This window comes from Myodes glareolus, chromosome 11, assembly GCF_982192425.1.
Source record: "Myodes glareolus chromosome 11, mMyoGla1.1, whole genome shotgun sequence".
NCBI classification, from domain to species: Eukaryota; Metazoa; Chordata; class Mammalia; order Rodentia; family Cricetidae; genus Myodes; species Myodes glareolus.
Window position 1 is genome coordinate 52,367,463 of NC_142036.1, and position 18,324 is coordinate 52,385,786.

General features: G+C 46.9%; 1 protein-coding gene across 1 annotated transcript in view; it reads right to left on the reverse strand.

Moving 5' to 3' along the window:
• Nucleotides 1-18,324, reverse strand: part of Prkch (protein kinase C eta) — a 202,015-nt gene that overhangs the window by 70,678 nt on the left and 113,013 nt on the right. The window contains exons 6-9 of the mRNA XM_048415632.3: nt 16,817-16,946; nt 14,616-14,743; nt 12,117-12,260; nt 11,754-11,927 (exon numbers count right to left, since the gene is read on the reverse strand). Of these exons, the coding sequence (XP_048271589.1) occupies nt 11,754-11,927; nt 12,117-12,260; nt 14,616-14,743; nt 16,817-16,946 (576 nt within the window). The remainder of the gene's footprint in view (nt 1-11,753; nt 11,928-12,116; nt 12,261-14,615; nt 14,744-16,816; nt 16,947-18,324) is intronic.

Below are 18,324 nucleotides of genomic sequence, written 5' to 3' on the forward strand. Positions count from 1 at the left end.
AATGAAGACAGAGACACCCCCACTTTCTGCCAGATACAAGAAACGCCTCCGAGTCTCTTGGTAACCTGACTTCTGAGTATTTGAGTCTCCTCTTGTGAAAGCACTTACTGAATCTTCCTCCTGCTTCCCACCCATCTCCGTCCTCACATGGGCTTCTGCAAACAGGGAGTGGAGAATTTAATAGTGCAGCGTCTATGAGATCAAGAGGCTGTGGAGACCCAATCTTCCATCTGAACCATTCCCTAGACCCCCACCCCGCCCCGCCCCGTGTTGTCCTTATAGTCCGCCCTGCCCCCAGCTCCCAGTGGCTGGAACTGCAGTCGCTCCTCAATGGTGCTGCCTTGCCAGTCCACTCCTGAGATCACCACCCTGGGCCAAGAAGAAAACTACAAGTCTTCCCTCCCTCCGAACACACTCATATGGTCATTAGCAGGTATTTCCATATCAGTTGGGAAATCTTTCTTCAGGATTGATTATTGGTGTGTGAAATCCAGCCCTGTGTGCCCTGTCGAGGACAGGGTTCTGGCTCACAGACAAGCCTCCCAGTGGGGCTCCAGCAGAGATGGTGGCTTTCATAAAAAAGCACTGGCTCCATGCCTTGTTGATAAAGTCAAAAGATTGCCTAGTGATGAGATTCCAAACCAAGAGAAGCTGTGCACCTTGAGTTTGACACAACCCGCTTAAAACTCAAACTCAGTGAACCCCTATTTGGCTCCTTGGTGCTCTAGGCACCCCACATTTCTGCCTTGCTGTCAGCAGACTTCTAGGCTAACAAGAACCATCCGGGCACTAGTCAGCCACTCACACACTGAACACACCCTGCACACTTCTGCTGTTCACCAGTTCAGGAGTCCTGGACCAGCAAGTGCCACAGTACAGGCGTTGACAGCTGTCAGGAGCTGCCAGAACTACCAGAGAAACATGATAATATATAGAATTTAAAAATCATATTTCTTTGTGTGTATTTACGTGGGTGTGGCCAGGTGCATGCCATGGCTCCAGTGTGGAGGTCAGGAGACAACTGTAGAAGTCAGTTCTCTCTTTCCACCATGCAGGTTCCAGGATTGTACTTGGGTAGCTGGGTTTGGTGACTGGCCCCCTTACCCACTGGCCCATGTAGTCTTTTATAAGGACAATCTGACACACTTGGCTTTCTCTGTAGGAAACAGTCTTTTAGCCCATGTGACGAGAGACTGAGGACGGATTATTGGACAATCATACGGAGCCATAGTTTTAAGCCAAGGCAGACTCCTGGGGGTGGGGAGAACCTGGCAATAACTCAAGGGCACAATGGATATCTAGCGAGTTGCTAGCAAGGATGCTGCTGGGTAGCGCTCAACGCACAGGACAGCCCTCCCACAGAGGCTCCTCCCACCGTGTGTGACATCACATGACATGGCACCGGACAAGCAGGAGGATCTTATCTATGGTTCAGTGCAAATGATAACCGTTCACCAGCTCTGAGATGTGTCAGATGATAGGGGTGATGCTTTGAGCAATGTGAAAAGCAACTTTCTCTGCAAATCTGTCCAAAAGTTCAAATAAGGAGGAACCAATCAGGTAAACACCAGGCCTACATTCTCTAGGCTCCCAGAAGAGAACTTTGGGCAGGCTGTAGGCCAACTCCACCTTGTCAGCTGTGTTTCATGGTTGTGTCTAACTCACCCTAAGCAGCTTTCACCATCGGTAGACAGTTGATGGTTTAGAAATGTGGGCAGTGGCTCATCTCTACTTCACGTTTCCTTAGAAAATACCAAAGAGCATGTGGTTCTGGGCTCCCCAGGGAGGACAGGAGTAAATAGAGCAGGAAAATGCCAGAATGGCTCCCCAAGACACCATGCAAAGAAATGGAGAAAAGGGTATGGTTGGAAGTGGAGGAGGCCGAATGGCACTCCTGTTTTGATGGGGAAACTATATATTATATCATTTTAACATTGAAAATGTCATACACCTTGAGGATGAAATGAAGAGGCTCTGAGCAGAGTCCCAGCACTCCCTCCACAACTCCTGAGAGAAAAATGATGGCAGAGCACAAGTGGGCAGGAAGGAATGAGCTCTCAACACAGCGGGCGCTTGTGCTGAATGAGCATCGTGCAAGCTGGAAGCCTCCATTAGGACAGAAGTGGGAAGGCCCTGCTTGTTCCTCCAGGGAAGAAAGGGCATCCTGATCTCTCTAGAACACAGGGATGTAATAGTGAGGCAGGACAGTGCTAACGGACAGCAGGAAGCAGGAAAGGGGGCCTTAGAGAAGAACAGTCCAATGAGCTCATGAGGTTATACGGGGTTAGCAGAGACATAGACAGATATTCCCGAGGCCTGGAACAGGAGCTGTCAGTACGAGGGGTCCACACAAACGTCTAGGTGAACGGGAAGCAAGCTAGGGCGGTCACTCTTCCCAGTCTGCCTCCCAGCATGAGCCTGTATCCTGAATACTAGCCAGAAGAGACATGGGGCTTGAATCTACCCTCCCTAATAATCATCAGTAGATCCCAAAATCACTTCATCCTACCGAAAATAAGCGTGTCCTAGACATGCAAATACAGCTTTAAACGCCCCAATACTCCCTTCCAAGCAGGTGGATATACTGAGCATGACCAGAGTGGAAATCTAAGAATAGCCTCCCATGGATGCTGACCACCTGCTGAGTCTACCCACACAGGAGAGCTTCAGGCCCTTAGCTTCCTAGGCCAGATATATGAAGGCAGAGCCTGCTCTTCTTTGTGGCCTGCTGTATCCTCAGGGCTGAAAGCCAGGTTTCATGTTGCAGGCACTCCATATTCGTGGTTGGGATGAATAAACGCTTTCCTGTCTTGTGCTATAAGCTAACTTGCAATAAGGCTGTTTCTACTCATGAGAAGCGCTGGCCGTTTCTGGGGCCCAGGAGAGACAGACATAATCAAGTTCTAACCAGTGATGTAGTATTCACAAGAAACTCAAGTATTTCAATACTAGAACACATTACAGTCTATGGTTTCTGCTCAAGAAGGTCGGATTTTTTTTTTTTTTTACAACAACAGCATCTCTGTCTCCAGGGCAGGATGGACCCACTCCAGCTACAGACGTAGCTTCAGACCCTGCCTAAAGAGCCATGTCAGTCAAGGTGAGAGCCCACACAACCTCCCCGAGACCATGTGCAGGCAATGCAGAAACTATGGTATTAGTTGGTTTGGGTTTTATAGCTACCCTGGTTGATCTTTTGTAGAAAGCCTGACACATGGGTCTGAACATCCCCAGGATCCAGAGTTCAAGGTCAACTATCCACATGTACTACATGAGCTCAACCTCCCAGCACCACTTCATGTGGGCTAGGCTTCCTGCAGACTGAGAGGCAGGGCCGACTTTCCACTGGACCACCTCCTTTTCAGCCCCAGAGCTGGTCTTGTTTGAACTTCCAAGGGCACTGCTGAAGATGGGGGATTGGCAACTTGACTCACTGTGGTAAGCGGAAACCATAACCATGCAATAGCCATGTCACTGTGAACATTTCCAGTCACTGTGAGCACACGTGACCAAGGCTAACTCTGGCGAAGACTGGGGACATCAAAGGAAATGATGCACAGTGCCACAAAACGTCTTTCCAGATGTGAAAGCGCTGGGGTGCTTACCGTCTAGGCTGTCAGTGTTGGTGACAGTCATGACCAAGTCAGTTATAGTCAAACAACCTCAGCAACAAGAGTTTGCTGCTAGTCACACCAAGGATCCTGCAGACCTAGTCAGAGACAGGGGCAGATGAACAGCTTCACCTTCTGACTCCTTTTTCCCATTCATGTTCAAGACTCTACCAACAAGAAGTTCAAGGCGCTGTAGCCTCAGAGTACAGAATCTGAAATCCTGTGCCTGAAGGTGGCCCCTTGGATGCTGTCCCCAGAGGTTGTCAATTGAAGAGGTCAGCCCAACACACAGCAAGGTCTAGACATCCTAATCTGGTCTGTGGACCTATCTCCATAGCTACCAATCTGAAAGAAAGATGGTCCACGCTGATGGGCTGGGAGCGAGCAGAGATGGGAAACACCAATACCGTGTTCTAGTTAGCTTTCTATTTTCATCTGAGCCAAAGGCAAACTGCAACAAGCGACCCGGAAGCAGACCAAATGGCATGTGAAGTAAGTCATTGCTCAGGGAAAGGAGGGAGCCTAGTTCCAGAGGGAGCAGAAGAAATACCCTTAGGTGTTTCACAAAAGGCCAGAAAACACATAGGGTGGAAAAGCAAGTTTATATATGCTTCCCAGATGTAAACACTGCAGAGAGGGGAGCTTTCTTGGTACAGTGTAACAGCCGTGGCACAGAGCTGCACAATCCAGTCAAGAATACACACACAGTGGCTCCTGCTTTGTGACCAAGGACAGACTGTTTAACCTCTTTGGACCTCAACTATCCAAACTGTTACAAGGATGCAAATGTCTTCATCTTCCAGGATTGTTGTGAATATTGCAAGATACTTTGCCCAACAGGTATTTATTGAACATCAGAGTGCACTTTCTGAGGCAGCAGTAATGAGTAGAAGTATCTAGAATGGATGTCAGGTCTCAGTGAAGTTCCGACTTCTGCCTTTCGCCCATCCTGCAGAACTGGTACATTTAGACTCCAAGAATCAACCAGGCATGCTGAACCTCACAGGGGCCTCTTCAGACTCTCATTGCCTTGGTCGCTTCTTCTTTCCTAACCTGAAGCCTTGGTGTCTCTTCTCCTTGCCCAGGATGGCACAGCATCAGAGCATGGAGAGCGGATGCCAGGAACTGAGTATGCCTCCTTCCCAATCCAGCTGTAGCAGCAGCTCAGGATGCACTGCCCGAAGCTCAGTGTTCAATACAGTGTGGGCTGTGCCCTGTGTATGCAGCCCCTCTCCACTTGAGATGCAATACAGTGGTACCCTGCCCGCTAGAAGGATGGGCATACATGGAGATGTGTAACTGATTAAAATTTAAAAAAGGAATTTCTTAAAGACACTGGGGGCTAAGAAGGCAAGAGACTGAACTCAAGGATCTGAAGCTATCACTCACCCGAAGTAGGGGTAGAAGAATAATGCCTTTCTCACAATTACACACATTGCTTTACTAATAACTAATAGAAAATAAATGGAGAGAAAAATATGGAGAAAGCAATGCTGCCTTGCCCTCGTGTTGCTGGGTGACTTCCCTAACATACTTGGAGCCTGCTGAGAGCAACTTTTGCCTGTGTGTACAGACTCCGAACAATCTCGCCTGCAGAAACCAGGCCTTGGCTGTGCTCCCACAGGTGAGGAGCGGTGGATCCCTCTGGGCTGCCAGGAGCGCCCTCTGCAGGACTGACTCAGGAAGGCCAGAAGCCCCAGCTCTCTGAGGAAACCTACAGCAAACAGTCAGTTCTGTTCCCCCAGGCTCTGGGAGCCTCTGTGGTCTACAGCCACCAGGGAAACTGATGTAAACAGAGCCAAACCCCTAAGGAGTGAGGAGGGACCTGATGCAGCCTTCTCCCAGGTGCTGGGTATAGGGCATTCTGGGTTTTCCAAGCAGAACCCCTACTCTGAAACTGGGGCTCTGAACAAAAACTAACACTGCCCCTTCCTGCCTCTTCTGTCTTCGGTGCCTCTCACCCCTGTCTCTCCCTCTGGCTGGCCTCTTATCCCCACCTATTTGTCTCTCTTAAACTCAGTAGCCCAGCTCTTTCTCCCGGGCTGAGCTCCTTCTACTCAGTTGGTAAGCCTTGGAAGCAAGGCAGTGGGGTCTCCATTCTAGGCCATAAATGCCAAAAGGCTGATGGCCACTATTGAAGATGCCAGGACCTGGAAGTGAATTAACTTCCAAGGACTGAGGAGCGAAGCATGGACCAGATTTGAGACGTAGGTCCCTAGTGACCACGTGCTCCTTGCTAAGTAAGGCCTTACCCTCCTCTCCATCTCTGTTGTTTAAAACAAAACATAACACATATTTGAAAAAGATGCACTTCCCAGAAACCCCACCACTCAGCTGTAGTCCCGGTAAGATTCTCGGCATCATTTCCTGCTGGTGCACGTGGGGGGGGGGGGGGGACAAAAGCTAGCTCGTTGTCTTGACCAGAACTTGATGTAGCTACAAACCACTCATCCTTGTAAAATCTCTATTCTTTCTCGGAATCTTCTAGATCTGTAGTTTCCTAAAAGTGTTTGCTTTGGAGGAAGTGTTTTGATAGTTCCATGTTGCCCTGAACTACCAACAAGGCAAGGATAATAACTGTAACTATCTTATGTGATGAGAAGTCATGCCATTAATCATACATGTCAGATGCTTATGACAATGTCTGATACAAAGTACTTTTGATTTTTTTTTTAATTGACCAGCCAGGTCTGGAACTCATGGACTCAAACGATGTTACCTCACACACCCTGTCTGGGACTACAGGTGTGTGTGCTCATACCTGGGAGAAAATCCCCTTCAGTTAGTACATTATTTAAGTGTGCGCCCTTTCCTGGAAGTTCAAGTTGTTTCGATTTAACTCAGATGGTAAGAAAGCAACTTCAAAAATCTAAAACAAAGAAAAAGACCTCAACAGGTATTTCTCAAAAGGAGAACTATAAACGGTCAATAGATGCATGAAGCAACAATGCTTGCCACTAACCACCAGAGAAATGCAAACTGAAGCCATGCTGAGACACCACCTCTTCCCTGCCAGAACTCCTATTGAAATAATGAAAGGAACTGAGTGTTGGCAACTACGGGAAAGAAGAAGGACCTTTCACACTGACGGCGGGACCGCGAGTCAGTCAACCACTGTCCAAAACTGAATGAAGATACCTCAAAAGTTAAAATGGAACATGCATATGATCCAACAATTCCATTAACTCGGTGTCTATCCAAGGGAAATGAAGTCAACACATTGGAGAGAGAGAATTGCATGCCCCGCTCACTGCAGCTTTAGCCATGGTATGGATGAACGGACACAGAAAATGTGGGGTAGACATACAATGAAATATCATTCAACCTTAAAAGAGGAGGTGACCCTATCATTTGTGAACACACACAGAGATCTGGAGAAGATTAAGTAAAAAAAAAAAAAAAACCATGCACAGGAAATCAAATCTTAAATCTGACACGAGCAGAAAGAGCAGTGATGGGTACCAGGACTGAGGGTGGGATGATGGAGTCGCTGCCAATCAAAAGATATTAACAATGGACGAATAATATATTAATCATATTTAAGAATTAAGCATCTTTTAAAAGCATTTATTTATTCTCTCCTTCTCTCCTCCCTCCTCCCTCCTCTCTCTCTGTGTGTCACAGCATATGTGTGTAGGTCAGAGAACAACTTTAGGGAATCACTTCTCTCCTTCCACTATGTAGGCCCCGGGATCAACGTCAGGTGTTCAGGCTCAGCGGTAAGGGCCTTTACCCACCATATCTCGCTGCCCCAGATTAAGCATCCTTACATACATCGATCTTTTTCTTACCCTGTTTCTGTTAGCTAGACAATGAAAAATAAAACTAGCAGGTCCAACAGCTTTTACAAATCTCAATAAAGGTTATTAGTCACCAAGTCTTAGAAGGCATCATGCCATCAGAAGGTTCCAGAACTCGAAGTGATCTCTACCCTTATAAGCAATAATATTTATGGGGAGATTCTGGCAGAAAAGTTGATGGATTCCTAAACCTATACAGAAAACTTGATAAAGTCTCTAGTATGTGAAACTTGCTTATTGTTTTCTTTTTGGCAGGAACGATTCCCACGTTATGGTTTCCGTGTGGGGAGCGCCGGGATGGTTGCCTCCGATGTGGGGAAGTGGATGTTCATCACAGGGCAGCCTCAGCATTCAAGAATTTTTATGCTTTTATCCACTAGGGCGTGGGTAACCTGCTAGTTAGCGTCACCTTTGAACCATTTATCTTCTCACTGAATCTTTCAGAAACTTCACTTTCTTCCTACGACCTCCTGGGACTGGAGGTTTTTACAGCATTCTCAGGCCGTTTAGATACGGGAAAAATCAGGAGAACTCGGATCACTAGTCCTGAGGCTCCACAGGCAGACACTTCAGCAGCGTGAGTGGGTGGCCACTTATGCGTGGTGTGAGACTACACGTGACCTATGGGTCGGAGTCAGCCTGACCTATGCTTGAACCATGTCTCCACCACTACCAGCCCAAGAGACTCTTAATGAGCTCCCCACTTATTTGGGCTTCAGCGATAGGGATTCTATAGGACCACGAGGGACGTCACATTGTTGAACAAGGACCCTCTCAGGAAAATGGCATCTGGGCAACAGCAGATGGGGAACTCTGATGCCCTTCCTGGGCTCACTGCAGAGCCATTGAGAGAAGAGGCCACAGTCATCTGAGGGGCCATAGCTTGTTGAATCAAGTAGCTAGAGTCATCTAACTTCGTCCTTCCTTTCAGGGACTAACATTTTCAGTCCTTTACACCAGCGTTGCAGTGAGAATATCTTGCAGATGGAAGCACCTGACTCCCCAGAATCCCCAGAGGGTAAAATGGAAACCTTGTCTCCAAGTGTTATCATGTGTAGAACTCATTTGGTTCTTGGTCTCCAACATTCTTTCCACCCTGTAACCTGGAGGTGGGGAGCATTCCCTCTGGTCTTTGTTTTGGAGACAATTGTAATTCACACCCTTTCAAAATGTTCCAGAGTGTCCTTGTGGTGGTGGAGAAGTCAAGACTGCCACCTTGTGGCCAAACATCAGACCTTCAATAGGAAAGACCCACCGATGGGAATCCCTACACTCTCTAAAATGTTATTACTGCTAGGGTCACTGCACAGACTAAATAAGACAGCAGACGCAGAGCTATCGGAACAACGCCTCAAGGGCAGACCATAAGATGCTAGCCGCCTTTCACTGTGGTGGAGGAAGGCACAAGTGGACTCTATTCAAATTTAAATGCATACGTCTCCTGAGAAAAACTACATTTAACAATATGCCATGTAGAAATGTTCTATAAACATGTAAAGATAAGGGCTGGAGAGATGGCTCAGTGGTTAAGAGCATTGCCTGCTCTTCCAAAGGTCCTGAGTTCAATTCCCAGCAACCACATGGTGGCTCACAACCATCTGTAATGAGGTCTGGTTCCCTCTTCTGGCCTGTAGGCATACACACAGAGAGAATATTACATACATAATAAATAAATAAATACTAAAAAATGTAAAGATAAAAGTACAAGGGAAGTAAAAGACCAAGTAGGTAATTAAAAATAAAATAGATTAAATAAATATATTATATATAACTATATATGTATATACACATAAATGTATATGTATACACATTCATATATGCAAAAGCTAAGGTCTAAACATACAGCCTTATCTGGCCTGGTTGTTCTTGAAACCATGGAGATCTGCCTGCCCCGAATCCTGAGTGCTGTGGTAAATGTCATACTCCACCATGCCTTGAGCAGCATGTTCTTAAAATATTATACAGCTATAAAAATGAAGCAGCTAGATGTACATAAATATGAAACAATTTCCCAGATTGACCATTACTATGTTTAAAAAACATGTGTAATCATAGTCAAAGTAAAGCACTGTTTGTACTTTTTATTTATTTTATGTGTTTGGGTGTTTTGCTTACATTTATGTCTGTGCACTACACGCATGCCTGGTGCCTGCAGAGGCCAAAAGTGGGCAGCAGTATTCCCGGAACTGGACTTATAGATAGTTGTAAGATACCACATGGATGTTAGGAACTGAACCTGGGTCCTGTGGGAGAGCAACCAGGGCTCTTAATGGCTGAGCAGGCTCTCTAGTCCCTGTTCGTGTTTTTAAAGGATGATGTGCATATGCTTTTATGAACCAAAAGCTTCCTTGAAAGGTCTCCTGTGGTCGTGATGGCAAAGACTCTTGGATGTGTTTGCCACCTAGTGTAGGAAGGTTGCAACAGGGCCTGACATTCCTCTCTGTCGGTTTCTTCAGCAGCATTCTGCTGTATCCCACAGCCTGGTCCTGCCTTCCTGTACAGGTCTAGTTTCAGTCAGTGCTGTGGAATAATGCTCTTGTACACTGTAAAGATTTGCTATGCGTATTGGCTTAGTAAAATGCTGAGTGGCCAGAAGCCAGGGAGGAAGTATAGGTGGGGCAACCGGACTAGGAGAACTCTAGGAAGAGAAAAGGTAGAGATGGAGTCACCAGCCAGACACAGAGGAAGCAAGATGAGAATACCTTACTGAGCAAAGGTACCAAGCCATGTGGCTAAACATAGAGAAGAATTATGGGTTAATCTAAGTTGTAAGAGCTAGTTAAAAATAAGCCTGAGCTCCAGGCTGTGGTGGTGGATGCCTTTAATCCCAGCACTCAGGAGGCAGAGGCAGGAAGATCTCCATGAGTTTGAGGTCAGCCTGGTCTACAAGAACTAGTTCCACGACAGGCTCCAAAGTTACCGAGAAATCCTGTCTCGAAAAACCAAAATAATAATAATAAGCTAATAGGCTAAACAATTTATAATTAATAAAAGCCTTTGTGTGTTTCTTTGGACTGAACGGCTGCAGGACCAGACAGGACAAAAACTCCCATCTACGAGTCAGGCCCTCCTCAGCTGGAGTCTCATACTGTACTGAACTCTGTACACACCTGATGCTCACTTCAGCCCCGGTGCTGTGGGAGTTGTTTGCCCACTGCGGGTAGTACTCTTTTCACCAACAAATTTAAAGTCTCACTTCTGGCCTCAGCTTTGCTGTTCATTTCTATCTCCAGTCAAGTGAGATGATCCATGTGTTCCCACACCACCTCAGGTTCCCTGCTAGCCACGTAGCCAAGGGACGCACCCAGGGCTCGGTCTCTCAGACAGCAGGAAAATTCTGAGTCATCTGTTGTGACCTGGGTGCCTTCATAGAGGTCACCTTCCCTCTTTGCTGATAAGAGAAGCCCTGTTAGGGATCCAAGTCTAAAAAGGCAGCAGAGTGGCCCTGCTGCCTGGCCCAGAGTATGAACCTGAGTAGTATAAGACAATCATGACTCATTAGCTCACCTGGTGAGGTATCCCCTCTCTAGTTCCTGCTGCTGAAAAAAGATGAGCCAAGCTAAGAAAGGAAAGTGGTCCATGTGACCTACTGGCCTCTTTTTTGGATGCTGTTCTGTCAAAGTGGGATGTGTAAAGGTGCAACAAATACTCTAAGCTACCAAGTAGAAGACGTGTGTAATGGTGCTAGGCAAGGAGTCGAACCCGAGGGGTCACCACCAGTTTACACTGTGTGGATTAACAGGAACTACTGTCCAAATGAACCAAGACCACCCTGGTTTCTGTTTAAACTACCATTAGCTCAGCATTCTATTGACTGCAGCAGAAAGAATCCTACATTGCTACTCTTAACCATCACAGGCAGAGACAAATCCCAAGACTAGTCCAAAGTACTTGACGAAGAGTCTTAAAGGCCAAGAGCAAAGCCTTGGGATGAATCAATTCAAGGTGCCCTTTCTGGGTCCTGCTCAACTCTTTCACTCAGGTCCAAGATTATCCAGAATACAGAAGAAGCACTATAGCCAAATTCACCAATAGCCCGTGACATTCACTTTACTGTTAGACTTTCATAACTTCTCTGATGTAGGAAATTCGTGTATGAAGACCTTTTCAATATCAGGGCACGACTCTTGAGGTGACCCTTCTATTGGACAGCATGAAGGAGAGGTCTGCCCAGGTCACCAGAAGTGGCCAGCGTCTTTAGACCCATTCCACACAACGTCCTGACATCTTCAACATCTCAGTATTATCTGTTTGAGACATGGGCTGGGCAGCAGGGAGCACCGGTCATACTCACAGGGGGAGCACCGGTCATACTCACAGGGGGAGCACCGGTCATACTCACAGGAGTCTGAAAGCAGCAGAACAGCTGGGTGAGGAAGGGGTGGTTGCGGGCCAAGGACAGGATCCTCTTCTCCGTCATGGTGCATTCCACATCGTCATCCTGCAGGATCACGTCCTTCTTCAGCACCTTCACAGCATACAGGTCTCCTGTTTCCTTTATCCTGGCTAGCATCACCTAGAGCAACGCAGGAGGGAGCGTGAGGGAGACTTGAGGGTTGAGGGTGTGGGTACACGTGTGAAGGACCAGTGTGCACCCACATACATACATGTACACAAACAGCACACACACACACACACACACACACACACACACACACACACCACATTTGTTACTTCAATTCAGCCAGCCACAGCCCAGACTCACCTTCCCGAAGCTCCCCTTCCCCAACACCCGGATGAATTCGAAGTTGTCAATGCCGAATCTGCTAGAAGAATTGACACCAATCCCATTTCCTTCTTTGGAACCCTCCTTTCCCTGCCGTCTTAACGTCGATCTGGAAATGAGTTTCTGCAAGGAGAAGGAATGCAGAAACTATTGTGAGCACAAGGCAGGTACGGACCGGGATAACTTCCCGGCAGTGAACCATCTCAGCCGTCAGCCATCATGCAGAGAAATCAGCCCTGGGCAGATATTTAGCTTCTTTGACTTAAAACCACCATCCACTTCTCCTCTGTATGCATGCCCTGCTGTGTGGAGAATGTGCAGAAATAAAGATGCCAGTGACTTAGGCTGGTCACTGGTTTCTTCTACAATGGCTTCTCCAAGAGCAGTCAATTCCAGGAGAGCCACCTAGCGACCACTTCGTGCAAAGAGTGGTTTTCATGTTTGCTCAGAGTCACAGCAGCAGGACAAGCACGTGTTTTTTTAAGACAAAAGCTTAAATTATATAAATAAAGTTCAATGTAGAGGAGGGGCCACAAGAATTATGATGAGTAAATGCTAACCATCTAAAATCTCAGCAGCCTTCTCCATTATACATTTTTAAAACAATATACAGACACATTATTTACATACTAAATTATTGTATTATTTCAAAATGGTCACATTTACTTTTTACATCTTTAAATGCCTTTTGAGAATACAGGGCTGATTCTAAAATATTTATTTTTTAATTGTGTATATGTCTGTGTGTGGGCGTGTGGACATGCGTGCAGGTGTCACGGAGGCCAGAGGAGAGTTTTGGATTCCCTGGAGTTGAAGTTAGGTGGTTGTGACCCACCTGACAAGGGTGTTGGGAACTGAACTCTGATCCTATCAAGAACAATACTTGCTCTTAACTGTTAAGTCATCTCTCCAGTTTCCAAGAGGCTGCTTTTGTTTGACTGGTTTTTTTTTAATTTATTTTAATTAATCTATTTTATTTTTTGTTCTTTGAGGTGCTGTGAATGGACCCTATGGCTTCATACATACTCAGAAGTACTCTACCCCTGAGCTGCTCTGAGAATTGTGATGCTCTCAATGTACCTAGTTTTACAGGCTATGCCTGGATCCTAGGCCCTGCTGGGACTTGTAAGCAATGTTGAAAATAAACCAACCAAGACACAGCACCTTCAAGGATCTTAAATATGTAACACCATAAAACAGGGATAACAATATAAGAAAATGGATTATATTTAAAATACAATGGTTTTTCTAGATTCCCTCCTCTCAATCTCTTGTAAACTTTTCAAAAACAGGAAAATGATTAAATTTTACTTCCGAATTCTTGGTTGGAGTTAAAAACTCAAGAGCCTGCGTTCCTTAATCTCTTTTTAAAACACATTTTCTCTTTGGTGACTTATAATTCTCTCTTTTTAATGATGTGCTGTCAGCAGGTAAATCTGGTTTCCCCACTATTAAATACCATAGCATTAAAGGCACTTGGTCTGAGAGACAGGGAGGCACTGCCCGTTCTGGGACTAGTCACATAGCCTGCCTTATTTCTTCCTGACATACGTAATGCTAACTCTCAGGACCAACCATCCTACTCACTGGGACCCCCACCTCACTGTTTTAGCATCCTACTTGCCTACCCATGAGCAGGCAGAGAGGTGGACTTGCCTGGTGCCTGCCTGAAGTGCACCATCAGTGCGAGCCCTGATCTCGGCAGGAGCCTTTCTGTAACAGGGAATGAAATGGTAGCACGGCTGCTTTCTAAGTTAGGAAGACCCTCAGAGGAACTGGACTTCCTTCCAAAGCACTCAGAGATGACTTCACTGTGGGTCTGGGCCTCTCCTGAACTGGCTCTCCACCTACCTCTTTCAGATCTCACAGCCAGCCAGGCGTGACTATCCCCAGTTCCCTGCAGACACAGGCTAAAAAGCAAAAGTAAGAGCTGGGAAGCAGCCCAGGCTCTGATGGACATCAGTTGGATGTCCCTTAGGGAGGATGCAGGACCACACACGGCTAGGGCAACTGAACCACTCCACCCACTGCCGAGTGTCCAGAGGAAGAAGCTGTGAGCTGCAGAACATAATAGACGGATTCTCAACCCTGGACACATGAGGCAGTCTCGGGAATGGAGAAGCACAGGCAATCCCTTTGGAGATGAGGAGGCTGAGGCCTGTGGCTACTGGCCAGTTGTCCAGCTTGGTCATCAGCCATGAGCACACTCTAGGCACCTACGTTCTGAGATTTTTGCCAGACCAAACTGATGGGAAGCTGATTTTAAGGAGAGGGATTGCTTCCTGACACACATGCATGCTCATTGTTGCTTGCCATAACTGCATACACAGGCTCTTAGATGGGAGAGAAATACTTTTTTAAAAAAAATGCAGAAGACCTTTTCAGTGTATTTGCTGAGATTATGTTACCTGTATTTCATTTGAGCTCACCACACCTGAAAAATAGGTAATAATAGGCAACCAAAGTCAAAGGGCTCACCGAGGTTGGAGAAATATTTCCAGGTTGGAGACCCATCCCTGCCAGGGTCTTGGCAAGCTCCACTGCATTCACCCCACAGTTTGGGGCTACGTTGGCCTGACATCGAATATGTACATTCATTTTACATACTGGAGGGAAGAAAACAGAATCCAGAGTCATCCCGTGCAGTAGATAACATCAATAGCCTAAGGATTGAGACAGAAGAATACTGCAGGCTAACAATGGCAGCTCACCGAATGAAACCCATCCTCAGAACAATGCCTGACATTTTATCTATTTCTGACTTGTGCGGAAGCAGAAATCCTAGCATACTAAAGAATAACAGGTTTCAAATAGCAGATTTCGATTCTTTCCCCTGTGACTTGACGGGATAAACTCATCTAAATCAAGTGCAACAGGCGCTGCTGCCTCGGCAGCAAGATACAATGCAGAGATTAAAACGTTCATCGCGGTGACAGTCGCAGGCGACTAGATAACAAAGAATCATGCCAACTGCCCTATTCCCTCCTTCCGATTAACAGCGAAATAAAAAGCAGCTGTCTACACACTGCAGCTAGGTCATTGTTCAAACAAGGTAGAGATGGGTTTCTGAGGGAGAGAGCTCCGTACAGCTTCTTTCTGGGTCCTGCTGTGGTTAGGTGGCGCTCCTAGCCCACAAAGTCTATCCGGTGGGGTTGTGGTTCTAACTGTTAAGTAGGGGAAGAAAAAAGAAAGCAACTTTTAAAGTGCTTGAAGGTCAGGGCAGATGACATTTAGAGTAGCGAGCAAAGCAAGCTACGGTTCTTGTGCTCGTGAAGGCTCTAAGGTTTAACCAGCAGAAAGAAATGCCTATCTGGTGTCTGGAAGTGAGTCCTGCTGAGGGAAGGCCTGACTGAAGCCGTGTGGGACAAGCACCCCTTTGATGGTGTCGGCCTGTCTTTGGATGCACACCACAAACTAGACTTTACAGGGATTGAGCTTGTCATTTGGGGAAGCTTTCTTTATGAAAAAGAACGCCACATCAAGCAGAGCGAGGCCTGAAGCTTAAGCTTCATTAGCTTCGTGGGAAATTGCCTGGGACAGAGGGACACGCACTACAAAAACCTCAGAAAACCATGTCACAATAAAAATAAAAGTTGTAGGAGCCATGTCAATGGAGGTATGTTGCTCTCGGGCAACCGGGGACAGAGAAGAGTAGACCAGTCCCAGGCACGGATCTGTATACTAGCCAGAAATAGAAGAAAATGGGAAATGGCTCACTCAGATGAGACCCTTAGGCCAGCATCAAGCCACGCCTCCGCCTCAGCCTCAGCCTCAGCCTCAGCCTCTAGCTGAGCTGGCTGCTGTTCCAGGTGGATGAAAAAAGATGCTAGAGGGGCAGAGAATTTGGCTGTTATTGTTTGTGTTGGTTTTCTTCTTACTCTGTACCCCAGGCTGCTCCGGACCTCACTGTGTAGATCAACCCCTGACGCTCCTCCTATGTCAGTTCCCTGAGTGATGGGATTAGAGACGTGTGTCACACTGTCCCTCACTAGAATTCGGTCCCTTCTGTTGGCAGATGCAGTCTGACTATCCCAGACAGCCAAGAGAAGCTGTCATCCGAGTGTGTGTTTGATAAGGCTTCAGGTGGACCCCCAAGACAGTCAGACAATCACATGTTAATGGGAGATGAACTCCAAGTCAATAGCTCCAACAATCCCCCTAACAAGACACTCAGAGTCTTTGAAGAAAGGAAAGCTCTGAACAGCACTGGGTATGGCTGGTAAGGTGCCAGCCACCATCAAAGCTTTGTTTTTTGCCCTACCGGCTCCTTCAGACACATCACAGGGCTCTTGCCGACCACCCACGCAGCTCCTGCTACACTGACATCCAACTGCTGCTTACTTCACGTGGGAAGCAGTGCTTACTTAGAACCTGAACCTTCTTCCTCCAATGCCCCTTTCAAAAGCCTTTTAGCTCAGTCTACACTCAGCAATGAGTAGCTAGCAGCCAGCAAGGTAGATCACGGGATTTCACATCTAATTTAATCTTCTAATATTATTTTAGGGATTGGATACTATTCTCTTTACATGTATTACATGCTCAACGAATGATACGTGAATAACACAACTCAGATAGGGACATGCAAAAGTTCAGCCCTAGGTCAGATTTTGAGCCTACAGAACTCCACAAGTGTCCCGTGTGCCATAGAGACGTGGGAGGCCGGAACCTCTGCATCTTACTTTTACACTGAAGTCCTTGTCGCATTATCCCCCAGAGCAAGGAGCCGCAGTGATCGCAGAATGTGGGCACCTTGTAGTTGTGAATGTTGAACTTGTGTGGGATGTTGATTCCAAAGCGCTGTTCTGCGATCTGGAGGGAGAGGAGAACAGCTCAGCTCTCACAGAACATCTTTTCCAATAACCGGAAGAGGAGCGCAGCAAACGCCAAGTATCACGATAATGCCTGAGCTGCGTAGGTTATCCTACCACGCTCAGCTCTCAAGCCTTAGCACCTTTTGTTCATGAACCAGACAGGACCGAGATGCAGGTGCGTGTTAGACCATTCACCATTAGGACAAAGACACAGAAATTAAAACGTTCCTCTCGACTTTTGTATTCAGACCATGGTTCTTAGTTCTAGAAACTGTCACTCAGAAGGCACGGGGTCACAGAAGGAAGCCATCCCAAAGTGACCCCGTAGGGGCCATCTCACTCAGTCCTTCCAGGCTTCGTGTGGCATTTGCAGTTAGATAATGCGAGTGCAGACTTAATGGATTTTTCTCACGTGCCATTTCTCGCGCACCTCCTCCCCATATGCTCTATTGTTGGCCTCACAGTTTGAAGCCACAGTTACAGGTGCACCACAAGAAAGGGCAAGACAACGACCGCTCCTCTGTGGACTCTCCTGGCCTCTTTCCAGCTCATATCCCTCTGTGTGTTGTGTCCCTACCCTGCATGTCCCCAAGTTGGACTCCCCCAAGCATCTGCAAGTTCACTAAATGTCAACCACACTCCCCCTGCTTTCTCCCTCTGGAATTTAGAACATAGGCCCATCCCAGGCAAATGCCAACGGGAGCTCTTACACACCGAGCCATTTTCCAGGAGTTCCTACGAAGCTGAAGGAGGCTCTGGGCCTCTTTGCTTAGCAAGCATTCTTTACAGTTAATATACTTGTCAGTTCTATTTAATCGCTGCCAATATGCCTGAGTGAGGCGTAGATGTTTCAGGCTGATGCGCAGAGAGGCTGCTGATTGGCTCTGAGCTACCAGAGATTCTCTGTGGAAGCCAGACTCAGCATTCCAATCCAGGTGTTTGTCCAAGCTTAGCGTCTCTCTCTCTCTCTCTCTCTCTCTCTCTCTCTCTCTCTCTCTCTCTCTCCACCAGAGCACAGATATAATGGTGCAAATAGCATACACAGCTTTGCTCAGCTGACCACTGATTGGGTCCTTGTAAGGTGTCGAGCTCTGTCTCACCAGCTTGTGTTCAGAATGCAAGGGGTTCCTAGCCAGTGGAGGGAGCTATTTGGCATGGCTACAGAGTCACTAGGAGGTGGGATCTAACTATTTAAAAAAAAAAAAAAAGCAAGCTATTCTCAGTGGCAGAATTTTACAGGTAATGCCCCACCCTAAGTTCCAGGCGCAACTTCCTCTCTACCCTGTTAGGAACTGTTTTCTTCCACGGACCCCTCCCCATTCTGATAGTCTGAAACTTCTGACCCCATGAGACAACATAAACCTGGCTCCTGTCAG